At 38.4% G+C, this 19992-nt stretch overlaps 1 protein-coding gene across 1 annotated transcript; it reads left to right on the plus strand.

Annotated features, from left to right (window-relative positions):
* The first annotated feature begins 2026 nt into the window (after positions 1-2026).
* ccdc3b (coiled-coil domain containing 3b) lies at positions 2027-12517 on the plus strand. The gene is made up of 3 exons (XM_075462064.1): positions 2027-2628; positions 4636-4810; positions 10855-12517. The coding sequence occupies exons 1-3, from the start codon at positions 2216-2218 to the stop codon at positions 11146-11148; spliced, it is 882 nt and encodes a 293-aa protein (XP_075318179.1). The 5' UTR covers positions 2027-2215; the 3' UTR covers positions 11149-12517.
* Positions 12518-19992: the final 7475 nt, after the last annotated feature.

Genomic DNA, 19992 nt, shown 5'->3' on the forward strand with positions numbered 1-19992 from the left:
TAGTCTGCAGATATCAAGTTACGCCCACTTCGAAGAACATAATCTTCTTTCTTCAAGCTTTACACCAGTGCCTTATAGAAAGATTTATACAAAAATTGACACCACTCTGCTTTACACCCTCCGAATGCATCCTGACGTTTTTATATTTACATATTATTCAAATACAACTGAAAATGTTTTAAAAAAAATTATGCTCTCAATGCCCCAATTTGTTTGGAAAACAAAGTTGACAGACCAGCAAGAATGAAAAGCTCAAAGTTTTAGATATATAACCCTAACCCCAGGTAAGAGAGGATGTTGGTTGACACAAACAAATGATGAGTTGAAACGTAACATTTAGCTAAATTTTCCTTGCAATCTACTCTTACATAAACATAAAAACCTGAAATACTTGGGCACACAAAATTCTAGGAAAGAACACAGTGATTATCATTTATAATTTCCTTTTCTTGAATTTGTTCTCAAACAAGGAGACTTATGTCATTACAAAGTAACTAAACAAGAATGACCGCCCTGTGATCGGTTATTACTTCACTCATAAGTGAAAGCAATAAAATCATTGAATCCATGACCACAGAGTAGATTTCATCATTTCTATTTAGTGAAGCCTATAAGTGAATTTGATGGTAATGGAAAAATAATGATAAAAAGAGCCCCCTAATTTCAATTTGCATTAAGGTTGTCACAGAGACTTTAGCTTTTCTCATTTTTTGTCACATTGTTCCATAACCCACAGTCGCTGACAGATTTTCTGGGATTCTGTGTGATTTTTGCTGTACCAGCCATGTGTCTTCCTGTGCTCACCAGACTCTCCTTTCTACACCAATCAGCTCTGCTCAACAGGCACCTGCCAAACGGTCACTGCATCCTCAGCCACACTTCTTATCAGGACCTCTGCCATCTTGTGCATTTCTGCCCTTCACCACTCAGCACCCGTTTGCATACCTTCACATCTCTGACACCGTAACGATCTCCTAACGACCCATTTTGAAATGAAAATGACCCTATGTTGGCTTAAATTAAATTGTTTTTATTTAGATATTTCTAGTGTTAATTGATTGAAAAAAAATCTCCCTAATCCTACCCTAACAGTGAGACAATAGTTGTTTGATGCAACATATCCTGTTTTCTCTTGTTTGTTTTTTTATTTTGTTCTGCCTTCAACCATGTATTCCATAAATAGCTTGAATATTAATAACACTTAAAACAGTTATCTAGGTCGTGCCAAAAAAGGCAATGGGGACTGGCATTTTTATTAAAACGTTTCATATGGATATTTCCACCAATTTAAAGAAGCCTAATATCTCATTTGATCAAACTTTTCTTTTTACATATCACTGCTCACTTATGTCTCCCATAATAGTGAGGTTTACCATAATTATAGTGTAATATTATTGATCATGCTTACTTATTTAAAGTAGTAACTCACAATTATAATTCACTGTCTAATTTCATCTCTCTGGAATATGTTTTGCTTATGAGTTATCAAAATATATATAATATTATTATATCTAGGGTCAGTAATAAGTTATTCCTTATTATTTCCAAATCATGGCCTAAAACCTTATTTCCAATCACAATAATATATTTCTGAGTGGTAGGCTATATACACGAAGCCTGTCTGATTGTTGTGATCTACTCTAACATTGTTTCCCCCCAACTGACCCATTGTATTTTTGCCATAGATTTACGGAGTGATATACTTTCATAGCAACAGTGAAATAAGAAGAAAAGTCTTGTGGCTGCTGTATTAATGAGTTCCGTCGTTAGAGGGCGCCGGTGATGTGTTTCGCTTACAGCTGTGACTTTTGGGTTAATTTACAGCAATAAATATTCAACAAAATTAAAAATTTTTGGCCATGTCAATTTATTATAGCATTTATTTGGGAAGTTGTAAACATTTTACATGCATGCCTTAATACACACTTTTTGATTGCTGATTCTTTGGTTGAATTAAGAGGGGGGGGGGGGGGGGGGGGCACCGTTTTTGCAGAGGATGCTGGTGAGATCAGAGTGATCTACTAGCAGGGACCGTTGCTGCGCAAGAGAGCAGGACTGCTGAAAGTTACTAAAGGTGGCTGTTTTGCTCTTCAAAACATTTCTTTAAATATATTTACTTGAAGAACATAACTCTGCATTAGTGAAAGTCACAATGCGCATGTGAAAGCCCTGCATTTTTTTTTTTCCTTTTCTGGAATTCCATCCATCCCTTTTAATGTGCGCCTTGGTGCGCCCAACCAACCTACAGACGTCTCCTCTCTGTCGCAACATGTGGATTATTTTGACCCTTATTGTGGCAGCTGCCAGTCGTAATGGGATCTCGGGATGTCAGCTTCCCCACGACTGGAGACCGCAGACAGAAGCGTGCCGTGCGGAACTGGCGGAGATCATCGTCTTCGCCAAGGTGTTGGCACTGCACAAGGAGTCCTACAGCGTGTATAACTACCTGCCGTGGCAGCACGACACCGACCTGCTCTTCTCCGCAGAGATCGAGCTGCTGTGCGATCAGGCGTGGGGCAGCATGCTGGAAGTCCCAGCCGGCTCCAGGTTTAATGTCAGCGGCCTGGGTTACCTGCCGTGTTTCTCCTACAGCGTCACCAAAAACAGCAGCTATTACTTCTTTCTGAGGTGAACAACATCTACCTGGTATACTGTATTCATATACTGAACCGTTTAAAGCATTTTCTGTCAATGATGCGTAACTCTTTACTGCACCTATAGCAGTCATGAGTCATTGTAACAAAGAGTGCAGTCAAACTTTGGAAATAAGACCTCATTTTACATTTTGTGTGATATTATAAACTGGCTTCGCCTTTTAGGTTTTTATGCAGGTGACGTAATTTGGTTGAAAATGGTACAAGCTGTTCAGAGTTTTAAAGCTTGCCTCTGTGACATGCTTGCGTAGCCAACCTGCACTTTCTTCCAGATGTGTCCTCTGTCCCTTCTGTCCCATTATGTTGTCCTGTCAAAATTCTGTAAATCATATCATACTGACCTCCAGACTGAGAATGTGAGCAGGCGTGGGAACCAAGACACTTGAATATGTGTTTTCTCATATCACAGCGCTAAGATTGACCGTCTGTCCTCGTCAAGCTCAGAACTTTTCTGTCACCTTTAATTATTACGCTGAAGGAGAACAGAATGCATAATTGTAAACACAATGAATTTAGACCAACCCAATCAGTATAGTAGCAAACCTTTTCAGGAATCTCGAGATGGACAGTTGGGGGGCCACCACTTGTTGCTATTCAGTAATTTAGGGGGTTTAAGGCTAAACATTTTGATAAGAAATACATGTAACAAATAGTAGACTCTTTTAGCTCTATTGATTTAATTGAAACATTGAATTACTGCAAAGGGATAGTTGGTTGCTTTTGCCCAATGTGGCACAACACCCTAAGAGTCATGGAGTGTCTTATCAGTTTGTTTGAAGAAATACGATAGGGCTCAACAAGTTGTGTTTACATCTTTTGATCTGGGGCTCTGTGCTTATTTGGGCCTCCTGATCATGAACCTACAAAAGATAAGTTATGAGCTGTTATGGCTGCTAAGCAACACCAGATCCCAGAAGCTCTTGTCAAAACTGGAAAGTTCTCATTGCAGTCTCTAGATGAGGCTTATTTCCTGTTATAAACACCCTCAAAACATCTTCTCAGACCAAAATAGTCTTTCCAATCAATCATGAGCTCAAGCTCCCTGCGCAGTATGAATCAGAGCCTAAAACGCATCCAAGGATCTCCCTCGGGACCTTTAAATAAGACCGATAGAGTGTTCTGCTTCAGCCATGTGTTTGCTGTAAAAACTTTCACTTGTTTCACTCCTTCAAGATTTCTAACTTCATTGTCAAATGCAAGGAAGACAGCATAGAAGCTTATAGGAGGTTAAACTTGTACATTAACTTTCACTCAAAATACAGCTTTCAATTTGCATGAACTGCTTTTCTGCTGTTCATCTGGTACCAAATGTGTTTGCGTTTTTATTTCTGCCATTGAGGAGCCCTACGAGTTCCCCTTGATCCACAAGTCCATGTACCTCCTAGTTACTCTGATAACATCTAACCTTTGACATTTTTTGTTGAAGTTGAACCCCAGCTCCATTCTTGCCTTTTGACACACATGTATGCAAACAACACACATAACCCTTTGACAGGGACAGCCAGGCTTTAGATGTCCCTGGAGGGATATGAGATGGAATCCAGATGTAAGCCACAAGGCTTCCTGAAGATATGAAACACACACCATAAATCCCTTTGGCTTGTAATTTGCTAGTTTGAGTCATCCACATGACGCTTAAGTTGTCATTTAATAAAAATAGATCAAAGTCTGCCAACAATTTGCATAGATACTTTTACCTCCATTTCATTTGAAACTTGTTTTATGCGTCCTAATTTCAAAGTTATATGTGCATAGTGTTTAAGCTAAAACTCCAAAAACGGAGATTTGGTTAATTGGTCATTAGAGGGTCAATTTACTTTGATTTGAGCAGACTGCTGATTGCAATTATTGTAATTATACAATTATTGTGCATATTTTCTTGGTTGGTTTAGCATACATGCATTTCTTTTTATTGAAAGTCCACATTTTGCCTTTGTTCACTGCCAATACCAACACAATCTGTCCTCTTTCTACCATGCAGAATGGATGAGAACTATAATATTATCCCACATGGAGTGAACTTCCAGGACGCCATCTTCCTTGACACCCCAGAGAACCATCGCATGTTTGCTAGTCTCTTCCAGTTTTCCAACTGCACACCTGGAACTCAAGTCCACAGCTTTACCCCAGAGTGGGAGGCTCAAGAGGACAGCCGGGTACGTAGCCACTTGAACCACCAACTTAGATCTGGGGTTGAAAAAATTCTTTTGAAGACCTCTGTGTCAGATAGTGGGTGAAACTTACAGCTTCGTTGTGGCTTCCCACGCAAAAGAAAGGAGTTCAATAAGCCCATATAGTCCAAATTACTGTAGTACTCACAAAAAGAATTCAGAATTACATCCTGTTGTTTTCAAAGAGATGCCGCAACGACGCTGGCAAGTTAATATGTTCATAATGCAAAAGAAAACCAGAAGCACATTTCCTGAGGTTTGGCCAGACAAAGAACTTGCCATGTTTGAAGGAAAAATAGAAAAAATAAAGTCACTAACAGAACCAGGAGCAAAATCAAAGCCAGGGAAAGTGGCGACATGAAAAAATCGAATTGCACCTATTCCTCACAAAAAAGTCCAAGATTTTTGAACCATGCACATAATGATTTAACCGTGTTAGTGCATCTAAAGGTCGCTGCTACTACAATGTGGAACTCATTAGGATGCAGATGATATTTTAAGATGACCTATGTCAATAAGCTCAGTCTCTACTTCACTGCCCTGCTGTCATCATTTAATTGGGTGAAGCTCATTCACACGTAAACATATCTGGTAAACATCTGGTGCTCCTTGACACTAGAAACTCCCCTGCACTTTGTCAGTAGAGTACGTCATTAGATAAATGCATTCCAAAGACTCACCACTGATTTGTCCCCTGTGATGAGACTGATTTAGCTCAGTCCTTTTCTCATGAAAACAAAATTCTGCCACAGGTAAAAAGAATGAGAACATGTACTTGTTTTTTGTTTTTAATTACCCCCAAACTCTTGGGTCAAGCTTGTGATTATAATTACAAAGCGTGATCCAGTCCTTACATCATCCCTCAGATTGAATATCCTCAGTGAACTGAAAATCCGACTTTGTTTTTACTGGTACTGAGCAACTATTGTTAGAACAACTGATCTGACCTCACATCATCTCAGATCTCAACACACAGATCCTATAATCCAGTGTAAACCAAAGTCAATTAAATAGCATGAAGTCATCTTATAAAGTAACAGCAGACTGTGTCGGTATCAATGTCAATTTAACTCTCATGATTTTTCCCTTACACAAAAATATTAGCTTTGAGGGATTATACTGTATAATGTTCCAACAAGAGGGCTGGAAGTAATTAAAAGCACCACCCATGTTATAAAGACGACAATTTTAAGTATGGTGGCCTAACTAAACTCTGCTTTGACTCGGCGCATAGATACCTGCCTACATTTTTTAGCTCAGGAAGGATTTGAACATCCTTCTTTTGAGATGAGATCAGAAATCAAATGCATACAACAAAAGTCCTGCTGCTGGCTGCGCCATGTGGATGCATTTTGGTGCCTGGGTTCTAGATTTGTAATGGTGGGGGCATTTACCAGAGAGGAAGGGTCTCTGTGACAGAATTGCATTGTGGGAAATGCAGTATTCAGTGCTTATCAAACTCAAAGCATTCTGTTGTCTAAAAATCTGGATATAACAGCCCCAGATGCTTCAGTTTGGGTTACAGACTCAATAAGACAAACATGTGAGTATACCTATTCCAACATTTGCAGGGTGTCTCAGGTCTTACTGTGTTAATGTGAGTTTGATTGTGATATTTACCTCTAGCAGCTTTATGAGTTTTTATGAACATTTTCAGTTTCAATTTTAAAGTAATAAAAATTTGAGGTCTTGTTTTTTCACAAGTTGATACACTTTCCTGAGGTCTTGATGAAATGTCTGTGACATGCTTTGGTCAAAATATGACAGAGTTATATGACAACTCTTCCTTTTAAAACTAGGAATTTATTGCTCTTCACAGCAGCTGGTTAAGGGAGTGGTTTGGAGAGTGGAGTGAGTGACCTGAATCCATTGTATCCCCCCTATTTTCCATGGGGAGTGTCTTAATTGAGATCTACAAATTTGAGCAAACAGAAAATACATAGAGTACAAATTGCGCTCAATAAATCTTGAGGCACATTATAGACCCAGTACAGTTTCCCCCATAACATTTTATTTTAAACTATATGACAACATATTTTTTTTAAAATAATATAACATGCATTCAAAGTATTTGTGTACATATTTCAGATGCCAAACTAATTTTCATGAAGTTTTGAAAAATTTGGATTAGCTTTTGTCATTCTTACAGTGATTCAGTCATCCTGACAGCCTGTCATGTAACAACTGGTTTATCAAAGAACTGGGATGTTGGAAATCATCCATCCATTCATTTTCTATACCCGCTTAATCCGTCGGTCGGGTCGCGGGGGGGCTGGAGCCTATCCCAGCGGTCATTGGGAGAGAGGCGGGGTACACCCTGGACAGGCCGCCAGTCCATCACAGGGCCACACAGACAAATGACACAAACAACCACACACACGTTCACACTCAAACAGAGGGACAATTTTAGAGACACCAATGAACCTAACATGCATGATTTTGGACAGTGGGAGGAAGCCAGAGTACCCGGAGAGAGCCCACACAACCACAGGGAGATCATGCAAACTCCACACAGAAAGGCCCCAGCTGGGAACCTGGGGCGACAGTGCTAACCACCACACCACCGTACAGCCCTTGTTGGATATCAATATTTTTTATGTAACAATTAGACAATCTGTAGCTTTGGTGTTCACCACAAATGCTCACCAGCAGTTTAATAGTTCACTAGTTCACATCTGCTATGCAGATGATATTCAGTTATATATTTCTTTTCAACCCACTTATCCTTATTGGTTTTTAAGGTACAGATCTTGCTCAGGAGCTTAGATTCTGTCATATTCGGATCAAATCAAATCAAATTTATTTGTATAGCACATTTCATGTACAAAACAATTCAAAGTGCTTTACATGAAATAAAAGCATTGCAGCAGGGAATGGAAGAAGCATTAAAAATACATAAAAGAATATAAAGAGAAACAATTAAAATTAATTTAAAAACGAGCAACAGTCCAGATAAATTAAGAGATACCATGCAGATTTCATGCATAGACACATGAGAAAAGAAATGTTTTTAACCAGGATTTAAAAATGTCTCCATTTGGTGAAAGTTTAATCTCCACTGGCAGTTTGTTCCACTTGTTTGCAGCATAACAGCTAAATGCTGCTCCTCCATGTTTAGTCTGGACTCTGGACTGGACCAGCTGACCTGAGTCCTTGGATCTAAGAGCTCTGCTGGGTTTATATTCTCTGAACACATCACAGATGTATTTTGGGCCTAAACCGTTCTGGGATTTGTAAACCATCAGCAGGCTTTTAAAATCTATTCTGTGACTGACTGGAAGCCAGAGTAAAGACTTTAAAACTGGTGTGATGTGTTCAGATCTCTTAGTCCGGGTTAAAACTCTAGCAGGCTGACTCGGATGGCTGACAATTTTCTTCAACTTAATGATGAGAAAACTAAAGTCTTTGTCTGTGCCCCTGATAGATTTTTACGCAAGATTATCATTTGTTCAACCCTCAGTTAGGACTCTCGGGGGTAACTCTTGCCTCAGCGTTGGGTTTGGATGCTTATGTTAAATCACTGGCTCGCTCTTGTTTTTATCATTTAAAAAATATTGCCAAGCTAAGTCCCATTGTATCACGCTCTGAGACGGAAATGATCATATATGCTTTTATTTCATCATGCCTAGAATATTGTAATTCCGTATTCACTTGTCTGAGTAAAAAAAATCACTGGAACATCTTCAGATTGTACAGAACGCTGCTGCGAGGCTTCTAACAAAATCTTCCAAGTCTTTCTCATGTCACTCCGTCGCTAATTCAACTGCACTGGCTCTCTATCCACTACAAAGTACATTTCCCTTCCTCTGAGCCTGAGATCTGTGGACTCTGTGATCTCTTTTAAAAAGCAGCTGAAAACCCATCTTTTTAAACTTGCTTTCGATTAGCTTTTGCTGTTATGTTTTTATATTTCTCATGTTTCCTGTATTTAATTATGAAGCACTTTGGGATTTTCATCTTGAAAGGTGCTAAATAAATAAGATTTTACTTAGTTACTTTCTAGATATACAAAAGAAATGAGCTTCTGGTTTACTACATCAACATTTTTGCTCTTCATGCTGCCTTATTTCCTTATTCATTTTATAAATTGCACCATGGTGCCCATTCTTCCTTATACCCATGCTTTATTTACATACTATATGTAAAATGTGACTTGTGAACAACACATGTGTTGCAAGAAGCTCAGAAATAAAATAGTAATGAAAAAATGTAGCTGAAATGTACCAAAAAGATATCGCATTGCAGCTCTCGATTCATTGGTGTCCGCTGGCTGTGCTTCTGGTTCACTTCTAACTGAATGCTTGCTCAGGTGAAAGTCATTTGTGGCTCCTCAAAATACTACTTTTTTTTTTCCAAAATTTTTCTTTGCTCAGATTCTAAATTTTGGTATTTTCATTTAGAATTTCATACTTCTGCAGATGTCCCTCTGGGACAAAAGAATGAGTACATGGCAACAAGCCACAGTTAAAGCTACAACATGTAATGTATAAACCAACGATGTGGGTCGGCAGCATATTTTTAATATTTCCTCTAAACCCGCAGTGGTTGTTATCTGATGGCAGGGGATTTGCGTCAGTTTTCCCTCGGGCCCGTGTGGAAGCATTAAAGTCTGCTAAGGAAATCTACGCTCTGGCACAAAGGCACACAGTCGGAGGCATCTGGAATTAATTTTTTTTTTACCCACCAAAGGTCCAGGCCTTTGGATTGTCTGTCACAGGTTCACAGGAATGTTGGGTTTCATCTCACAGCGGTGTCTCACTGAACTAGAGAGAGTATGTTGTGTTATCATTTTTCTTACCTCGGCTTGATCTTAGTCACTACTTTGAACGAAACTGTTGTTTTGTCTTTGGATTATTTAAATTGGCTGTTACATAAGAAACGGGACATATGGCGCATTATAATGTTTCACAGCAATAAAGGTCAAATCTAATAATGTTTCAGTATCAATTTTTAAAAATGTTCCAATTACCTTCTCCCTCTTTTCAAGCTGCAGGCGTCCAAAGCAAACTTTTTTTTATCAATTATGAAAAAATGATCATTTATAATGGTGGAATTTGCTGGACGGCTTTCAAGCTGTTGCTGCTGTCATTGGTCATCTGCCCAGAGAGCATGCCACAAACATTCTCTTCTGTGACTTATCCAAAGGTAACTCAGTATCACAAACAACGTATTTGTCAGGTGCTACATCATAAATATGTTAAGTCTCACACCCGTATTTCATTTGTGACATTATGGTCTGAACCCTCAGATACTGGCCATCTTTGAGCCGATTTTGCATGTAATCTGAAAGCATGCAAACTTGTGCTCATATTACAGAAATGTCCTGTTTTTAACATCTTATATCCACTGCTTTGTAACCACGATACTTGGGTTCGGGTGACTTCAGATTATTTAAGATGTTCCTATTTTTTTTCTCAAAATGGAAAATAGGAAACGTATACCATCCTAACCTGCTAACTTCACTTGAATTAACCCCCCTATCTTAAAGATCTATTTTATCACTGGTAAATACATTAGTACATTGCTATCTTCACTTAGAAGTAGTTGTTTGTTGCTTTCTGAAGACTTAAAATATTGTATATTTGACCTTTAACAGTAATTTAAACTTTCACTTTTCTCACAAGTGGTGTTAGCTTACTGATTAAATCTGTTTGTCTGATGCACTGGTGCTTTACTACCACCAAAAATATCAACAGGCGGACCTTATTTGTTCAGAGGTTTACGGCAGACCTTACAAACACGTTACCATTTGATGACAAATGGTACATATAGGTGTCCTAAGTAGAGACAGGATTGTCACAGCCAGACCATTATTCTGGAGTTTGCATTTCAAGTGAGAAATGTCCTTTGTGGGTCCTCAAAGAGAGGTGCATGACCAACAGTTTAACCAAGAATCAGCCTAAGACTTACTTGAGTCTGAAGTTTGTCATGTTTGGCTTACATTCACTTCATGGAATACACCTCATGCTTTCCTGATAATCTAAATGTGCTCTGAACTTGAATAAACAATCCTTTCTCTTTTCTCCTAGCTGTTGTGCTCCACGGTGCAGAAGGCTCTGTTTGAGGAGGAAGAGAGAGTGAGGACTCTCTCCCAGAAAGTGCGCACCTTGGAGAAAGCCAATGGACACCTGAGGGAAAAGGTGAAGACGCTGAAACGTCTGCTCCGCCAGGCCCAACGGGAAACAATAAAAGACCAACAGACCCTCAGCCTCAAACAGCTATATGATTCAAAGACTCCCCAAACTCACCCTGATCAGGACACTACCCAAGATCTAAAGAACCAGCCACTTAAAAGGGTCATGACCAGGAAGCTAAAAAAATAGTTCTTTCTTCATCTGTCATTGTAATCCAGAAATGTTCTCCTTATGATGTGGTAGATGAAAAGGATAGTAAGTGCAAAGTCAGTCGAGAAAACAGCAACAGTACAAAAAGCTGATAATTCAGTTTTATTCAAATTAACATGATGGAATATTTTATTACATCACCCATGTCTTCAGGGTCAAAACATTGAATATCTATTTTGATCAATTGTTCTTTCTTTAAGTGCTGGACACATCATGCATCATATGGATGTCCCTTTCTTTGTCTGAAATCTCAAATATTGGCAGATGTCCCAAATCAAACTTAGTGATTTGAGACTCTATTTGAACAGCATGTCACAATTTATTTTAATCTGCTCTCACTGCCAGAGTTGAAGGGGCATTTCTTAATCAGAATATTGGATGTGGAAGACTGTAAGCTTGAATGAACATCTGTATTTTAAGTGGGAATACAGCAGGGAATTTAGATAGTCAGAGCATTTCACATTTCTGTGGGAAGTCTAAGCCGCAGAATTTTGTAACTTTTCCAACATTTTCAAAGTCACTGCTTGAGATCCCAAAACAATAGTGAAGAGAGGGTTCGAGAGTAGATATGCTAGGCCAAAGGATGTAATCGCTTTGCTGAGTCCTTAATAAATTGGACGGTAAGAATTAAAATTGTGTGGTTTTGAAAACCACAAGTCAGAGATCATTTAGGACAATGCTGCTTTTTATACCATCATTGGCAGCGTTGGTCTGTGTGGAACACATCATTTCATGAGCATATGGGGTGCCACGTTTTTTGCTGACTATGAACTGATGAAAAACGCCTAGTTTATGCAGTCCGATCCCCCTTTAAAGACGTTTCATCAGCTTAAATGTTCTTAAAGTGGAATCGAAACTGTGTTTGCAGACTTTGACTTTATTTTTCTTTTCAACAAAGAAGCAAAACACGTATTTGAAAAGCGGTTGAATTTGGTAGTTTAAGCTTGCTGCACATCATATCACACCGAAATATTCATCTTTATTCACTTATTTTTTCCTAAGATTGCATTGTGTCAAATCTGTCATTTTTTTAAAATATGATTTGTGCCTAATCAAAATGTGTTTTTTGTTTTTTTTGGTATTTGAGTGCAAGGTGCTGAGCACCCGTTAACTCCAGCCAGAGAAGCTGGCGTGGTACAGGATTGGCTTTTTCTGTGCCAGAAAGGAACGTTTCTCTTATCACACAGTCTGTTTCTGCTTTCATTATTATTCTGCTTTTCTTCAACTATAAACTTGCTGCTTTGCCATCACCATAATCATTTTGTAATAAGTAGCAGATTTTTTTGAATAAATTAACTTTTTCTAAAAGATTTTTTTTTTATTGTCAATATTGATTTCATTTCACACATTAACATTGCACCTTTCATTTTGGTAATGGCTTTTATAAGTTAACAGATCGTGTCATATCAGCTGATGAAGCTAGCATCACACAAATCATAAAGCTTCCTCTCCAGCACCACTCTCACTACAGCGAAACAGTTGTAATCTATGTAAGTTTAAGATTTATAATCTCAGAGCGTAAGATTTATATTTTTAAGATTACACGCTCTTCTCTCACTGATTTCCTAAAACTTGTCCAGTGAGCAAAAGGAAAGGGGTTCATGCAATAATGGGAATCAGCTGTGGTTCTTTAATTGTGTTTCCTACCTCTGGTGCACTCAACAGTCAAACATGATTTAATGTTCCGAAATCTACAACACTGATATTTTAAGATATCTGTCCAAACAGCAGAACAGAAGGGCCACTGACAGAGATGTAATGCACAGGGGTGATGAATTCAATCGAAAGTTTCAGGCCGCTGTTGTAATGGTTCCTGCCTCACGTGTGTTTAAGTAAGATAAATGATTTCGGGCAGGCACCGAATGTTTAGTGTGATTTGGTGCTAATAAATCAGAAATTTCCCCCAAAAAACTTGTACACTGTCAAAGTGAACATTTGTCGTAAAAATAAATTAGCCCTACTTTGACCTTTTCTTCTTGAGCTGGAGTCCAGTTTGGATCTAGTGCTCTTTCAGAAAGAAAACAAGACTGTTTCACATGCAAATCATTTTGGCAGTTCAATACACTTTCCAGGAGAGCTGAACCAAATTTCTTCCATATGGCGCTATTGTATAAAACTGAGAGTGACAGGCAGTCTTTTTATAGTGAGAAACAAAAAAATATAAATAAATTACAGATTTCAAGTGTGCTGTATAACAGGGGCTCTCTTTCAATAAAGCAGGACATGAGGGTGCATTTACAAGCTCTTTTTTGTGCGCGTGTGTGTGTGTGTGTGCATTGTTCGAAGTCCTGAGTTAAAAAAAAAAAGTTGCAGAAAACAGCCCAGTGCTCCCCATCCTTGCAGTTGGCTCTTTTTTCTGCCTGTGAAACCTTTGCATCAGACAGCCTTGCCTGCAGCCAACTGTCAGGTTCACATGGAACAGTGCCAAAGATGATATACACACACTCTCTCAACATAAACCACTGTGCAAAGCCAAGCTGCAAAACAGATGTCAAACAATGTGCCTGCACAGAGGTGGTCCCTTGGAGAAGACCTGGCTATCTGTGGACATGATTTGTTTATCTGGCTTTTTTTTTTTATGTCCTCTAATTTATGGTACTTTCTCTGGCTGCTCTGGATTTCTTTTTTTGTTTTACTATTTATGATTCCCAGGCATCTTATTGGTTATTATTCACATATTTTCTCCTTTCAGCTGCTATTTGTCCATAAGTTACACTTAGTCCTTAACTCTGTCACTGCTTCATACGTTTTAGAAAATTCACCAGCGGTTCAAACTCTAAGTTTTGTGATGTCATATTGACATAAGTAATAACTTGTAAAACCAGTTATTCTTGTAATAAGAGTTTACAGCTGAGCTAGCTACACTGTGATGGCCACAATTGTGCTATGACCTTGATTCTGAGTCCAGTCTGTATTGTGGTAGAATTAATATTTCCAATTGCTTCTTGTTCAGATGGTCTCTGTTAAATTACTGGTTTAATCACTCTTGTACTTCAGTATTACTTTAGTGTTCCTACTTTTTTTACTTGCATATCTCTAGAAATAAATACAAATGAGCAAATAATGAAAAATCTGAATATTTCAATAAAAAGTCCAATATTACAGAGAAGAAGAAAAAAAGGCAAAACACGAAACAAAACAAAGATTCCTTATATTGAGGTAATGCAAACCAAGGACGCAGGAATGAGTTTAACATTGGAGGGGACACCCCCCCCCCCCCCCCCCCCCCCTGGTTCGTACGCCTGTGATGCAAACGCAATTATTAGTCAGCTGGGGCTTGAAGTTGGTTCTCTTGTTTGACAGTTCATGGCATCACACCAGTTTTCAAAGTGTTTTTGAACATGTTTCAGTTATGCAATTTTAAATTTTGGAAAGTTTTACATACCCCAAAAGCATGTTAAAATTTTAAAATGAAAAAAAACATGTAATGATTTTGGACTTTAAAAATGTTGTTATTTTACCACTTTTGATCAGTACATTTCATTGCTAATATTGCAAAAATATAGCCATGTTATGATTAGGGAGGGCTGGGCAACGATTAAAATTTTTAATCTAATTAATCACGTGATTTCCCTGATTAATCACGATTAATCGCATTTGTACGCAAAATCCAAAAATTAATTATAAAGTAGTTTTATTTTAAATGTGCTGCCATATGAATGAAAGTGCCATAACATTTGTTGTGCAAACACACTTTTAACATCAGCATTTTTATGTAGTTTTTATGTGGAAGCCTCGCTCCACTGTCTGTTTCCTTGAATAACTTGCTGATATCAATTGTATGTTTTGCCTTTAAGTGATATTTTAGACTGGAACTACTACGATGATAAGACAATTCAACTTGGCAGTGTTTACAGATGACTTTGGTTCTTTCGACTCCGCCGTCTGGAAGAACTTTAAAATGAAAATGGCCGAGTAAAGGTTCCGTACCCTTCTCCATGTTTGGTGGATCCGCCGATTACTTTCTTTTCCGGTTCCGCAGCAGACAGCAACAGACTTTTACAATAATAAAATAAATAATAAAACAAGGGTCGTCCGTGGCGTAGTGGGTTGAGCAGGTGCCCCATGTACAGAAGGCTATTAGTCCTCGCTGCAGCTGGCGAGTTCCGCATCGGACGGCCTATGCTGCGTGTCGTTCCCCCTCTCTCTGCCCCCTGCTTCCTATCCATTAAAGGTACAAAAGCCCCAAAAAATGATAAAAAAATGTTTTAAAAACTGCTTTAATGCGCGATAAAATATTCATCAGCGTTAAATAATTGGCTAGTTAACGTGATAATAACGAGTTAACTCGCCCAGCCATAGTAATGTATTTAAAAGGCAGTGGTAGGCATAATGATTTTGTGGCTCAGAAAATGTAGTCATTTTACAAATGTTGATCCTTTATTGTTAAACTTGATGCTGTGGACCAATGTAACAGCTTCACAGCCTGGTGTGAGACTGGGTTGATCGATTTCTGTTGATCGACTACCTGAAAGTATAGTTTGTGCTTATGTTGATGTTGTTTGCTTTGTGCTCTTCATACCAAAATCAAATTCAAGAGTTTATGGATCACATTAGGGCTTCATGCACGAATTCTGCAGTTTTTTTGCTCTTTGGCTCTTCATACAGATGCCATAAAACCAAATATCCATCTGAGCCCTGCACATACACAGCCATACACGAAAATGTGTTATCATGCTGACGAGGCTGGCAAAGACTTTCAAGCTGAAATGTTGTGTAATGGAACTGGACCTAACAACAATAAGACTTCATATCTTTATATACTATGATGAATGTGATAAACAAATATGCTCACAAAGAAACAAAACAAACAAAAAATACAAATAACCCTAACCTAGGAAACTGTTCAAATTTATTTATAATAATGTTATTGTATGTATTACGGTGCTATGTATTGTAAATGTACAGAGAACCCTGAAAGGCTGCAAACTTCATGATTGTATTATTTTCATGATTATTAACCCGTATGTCAGCAACTTCACTGACAGAGCCAAGCAAATCAGACACGGCAGAACAAGAGAGCTAATCAGTTATGACTTGTCAACAGCAACAACTCTGTCACCCTCCTTTTTCTCAGTTTCAGGCCTAGGAATGTCGGTGTAAATGAGCCAGAAGTACATAGTTTTAATGTTCACAAACTTCCCCAGTGTTGCTTTGATAAGCGTATAAAAAAGTATAAACAGATCCACTTGATTGGGACCTTCATGATACCGTCACTTGATCTTGTACAGTGATAAATATTTTAACTTGTCTGTGGTGTCAATTACTATCTTTACGTTCTTTTGATACAGCATTTATTCATTTTAAACTTATATTCTCATTCAGAGAAAAAGAGATGATAAAGTGGGATGAGTTGTTCCAATGCAGATCCATCATTTGCTCATTCCATCCACTTTCAAAGGAGCAAGATGGCGATAGACAAAATGCTGAACTTGAAGCTTCAAGAAGGATTAAACCAACTGGTGGCAACATGTTGGCCATGTATATATATATATATATATATTTTTTTTACAGAGACTATGAACAACCATCAGCTAACTTAAATGTCTGAGCCCAGAACAAACTAGTCGACGCATTGTTCAGCCATACTGGCAAGCAACATTACCAGAATTCAGCCATATACAATCCACATATTCTCACTTACACTTTGCAGTTTACTTATCACTTCGTCTGACAGTACATTTCCCAGCACCTCAGTAAACACCCCTTTGAACTTCAGGTAAGGGCTTCCCCATCATTGCTTTACAATTGGGCAGCTGTGGTCTGGTGATTTTTCTCTGATGTCTGTCTGCTTCTGCCTCAGTTCGAATGAGTGATGCGTGTTTGCCCCTGTGTTTCTGCTCCAGTCTAAAGTCTAACCCACAGATTTATCCACAGCTTTGAACTGCAAGCTCATTCTTGATATCTGAGAGAGCAATGAAATACAGTGCAAGAGAGGGAGAGGGGGCTTGGTTTTTTACTTTAGAGCTACAACAATCACCATGGTGCTTGACTCAGTTATGACACATGGAAAGGTCAAGGTTCACACTTCAATATTTAGTTTTTAGTCTTTTTTTTCTCACTTTAGTATATTGTTTCAGACAATAGATTTGTGTTTTCATGTTTTCAGACTACAGAGCACAACACACATACTTTTTTTCAGGCTGGTAAATGTTTCATCCATACACACATGTTGTACTTGTTGATGTGGCATTTTTGTTTTTTTTCCATCAGCTGTTTTTCACATGTGACTGACTCTGAATGTTTCGTACCTATTCCAAAACTGATCCCCCCCCCTTCCCTCTTGCCACATACTTGGCCCCGTCTCTCTTCCTCCATCCTAGACTTATAATTATTCCTTTCATTGTCTGGGTTGCTGACGAGGCCTATAAAGCAAGCACCAGAAGTTCAAGTTCATGTGTTTGTGTTTAGCACTGGCAATCTGTTTTTATATCTAATGGTTACTCTTGGGGAGGTTTAGATTTAGGTTGCCATATTTTCCGTCCCGGATGTTTACAGCGTTTACAGTGATTATTCAGGAGTGGTTTATTCTGTACACTGCCAGAGCTGCACTTGAGGTTTTTGGGCAGCTAGTTTTCTGAGAAAAGTACAACACTGTTGGTTGACTGTAGTTCTTTGTAAACTGGTGCTAGAAATTACAGTACCAGTTTGGTTTTTAGTGTACAATGATTCTGTTTGACTGGATGTTGATGCTTTCTTTAGAGCTCAAGGTTTCAAATCTCTCACAGAGCTAAAGTTTTCCTTTGCTGAGCTCAACTGAATGGCGATGAGGCGTGGAGGTGCAGCTAAGACTGGATCGAGAAATACCTGATGACAGATTGTTCAGCGGTTTAATGGACAGATTTGATGAAAATGACAATTGATGGGGCAGATTGATTGACCTGTGGTTTATCCCACAAGAATAAGGCCTCACAACGGTACTTGATCGATCATTATCAAGGATTAGCCAGTATCTTTTCAGGTTGAGATGGACTGAAATCAACTGCCTGTATCTTCTGTGGATATCAATTTCCACTCTCTTCAAGCAGTAGTACATATAAAAACCCTGCAACTTTGGGTGGCACATAAATGAAAGTACCATTATTAGTCCACTTAATCTTGTTTTATGTTTGACCTCACCAAGATTCAAACATAGATGCATGTCTTTAATTTAGATGTAAGAGTGAGGACATTATTAGCAGCACAACTGGAACAAACAATACTACAAGAGATTTGTTTAAAACCACTGTTGTTATCTGAACAGTGAATAATATGATATACCAGAATTCCATGGTTATATTTTTACTTAAAGTTTAGAAGAAAAAATTTTGAAGAAAATTTTACTTAAACGTCAGAAGGATTGTGAAAGACGTTCAACTTCATTCAACGCGCACTCTTGTTGTTACTACATGGTGAAAAAAATAATAATAATATCAGATCATAAATAATGACAATCCCTTCAGTAACTGGACCAGTGGTGTCCCAGCTGATGCACCAATTAATGTCAATGTTCCTATAGAACTGCTGACTGTATTTTTAACCCTAATCAAAGCCATATCTAAGATAATGTACAACATTAAATCCACTTTGTTGTGAGAATATTGTCTAAAGTAATGCTACTTTAGTCTTTTTCCTTTATGAGTATAAGGGCATGTTGATGCTGATTTGATTTGCAGCAATTATAATGAACAGCACTCCTCACATCACGGAACAAATCCGTCCTGTAAAACAAGCCTGAGCTTCATATCTGATCATAAATTGCTCTCTAATAATAGCTTTCCAGAATTCCAGCTGGCACAGTGTTTGTGTACATTGCAGGCAGAATATGTGTGTGGGTTTTTTTTTTTCGTATATAAAAGACTGGAAAATGTTCTTGGTCATTTCTCAAGTTTTTTTTTTTTAAGAGAAAAAATATTTTGGACCAGAAAACCAAAAGGAAACGCTCTTACTTTTACAGCCATCACTTCTTAAATAAAGACTTTGGAGGGAAAGACGTGCAAAAGGTTTCAAACTTTAGCATGCAATCGTGTGGGATCATTCATACAGATATTTATTTGGCTTTTTTTCACTGTAAGCAACACTCTCTCCTAAAGTGATCAGAGGCAACCGAAAAGTCCACTATTTCATGCCTACTTCTATCCTTTGTCCCGACAAACTAAGTCACATCCCGTTCTCAATGTGTAATGGTGTAGAAAAAAACAAAAACACTCTGTCATCATGTACTTTTCCATCTATTCCGCTCCTCTAATTTTTTTATTCCTGTTTTCCTTTCATCTGCCATCATCTCCGAGTCAGGGCCAACATCAGATGTATTGCTAATTCGAGTTACATGAATGTCAAGTTTCTGGCAATGTCGGACCCTTATTGAAGGCTGAATTTTCCAAAAGTGGAAAATTAGTGGCTCTCCACCTTCTGCCAGTTACTCCCCATCTCATTTTTCATCTGAGTCTCCATCCTGTTTATTATTACCAACTGTGGTTTGCGCAGTCATGCAGGACTTCGAGGGCCTGCAGCTTTTCACAAACTAATGTGCTTTGCCTTCAAAAGGCCTGCAGTGCTGCGACATTCCGTCCAGATCTTTGAGAGATATAACACATCTACTCGGGTTTAAGAATTCAGTTTCGGGTTTACCAGCTGTTAACCATGAATCCTTGTAGGAAAAACATATCCACATCATCTTTTCCAACTCTGCTAAAAATGACTCATTCACAGAAAGCGAGATGTTTGCAAACTGCACGTCACTCCACCCTAGGGCATAAAGGGGAGGGTGATCTCACTGTTAAGTCTCTTGCACTCCGCTGTGCTCCAGCGCAGGAGTGGGACTTGTTCAAATTAAAATCAACC

Source organism: Odontesthes bonariensis, chromosome 3 (genome assembly GCF_027942865.1).
Source record: "Odontesthes bonariensis isolate fOdoBon6 chromosome 3, fOdoBon6.hap1, whole genome shotgun sequence".
NCBI classification, from domain to species: Eukaryota; Metazoa; Chordata; class Actinopteri; order Atheriniformes; family Atherinopsidae; genus Odontesthes; species Odontesthes bonariensis.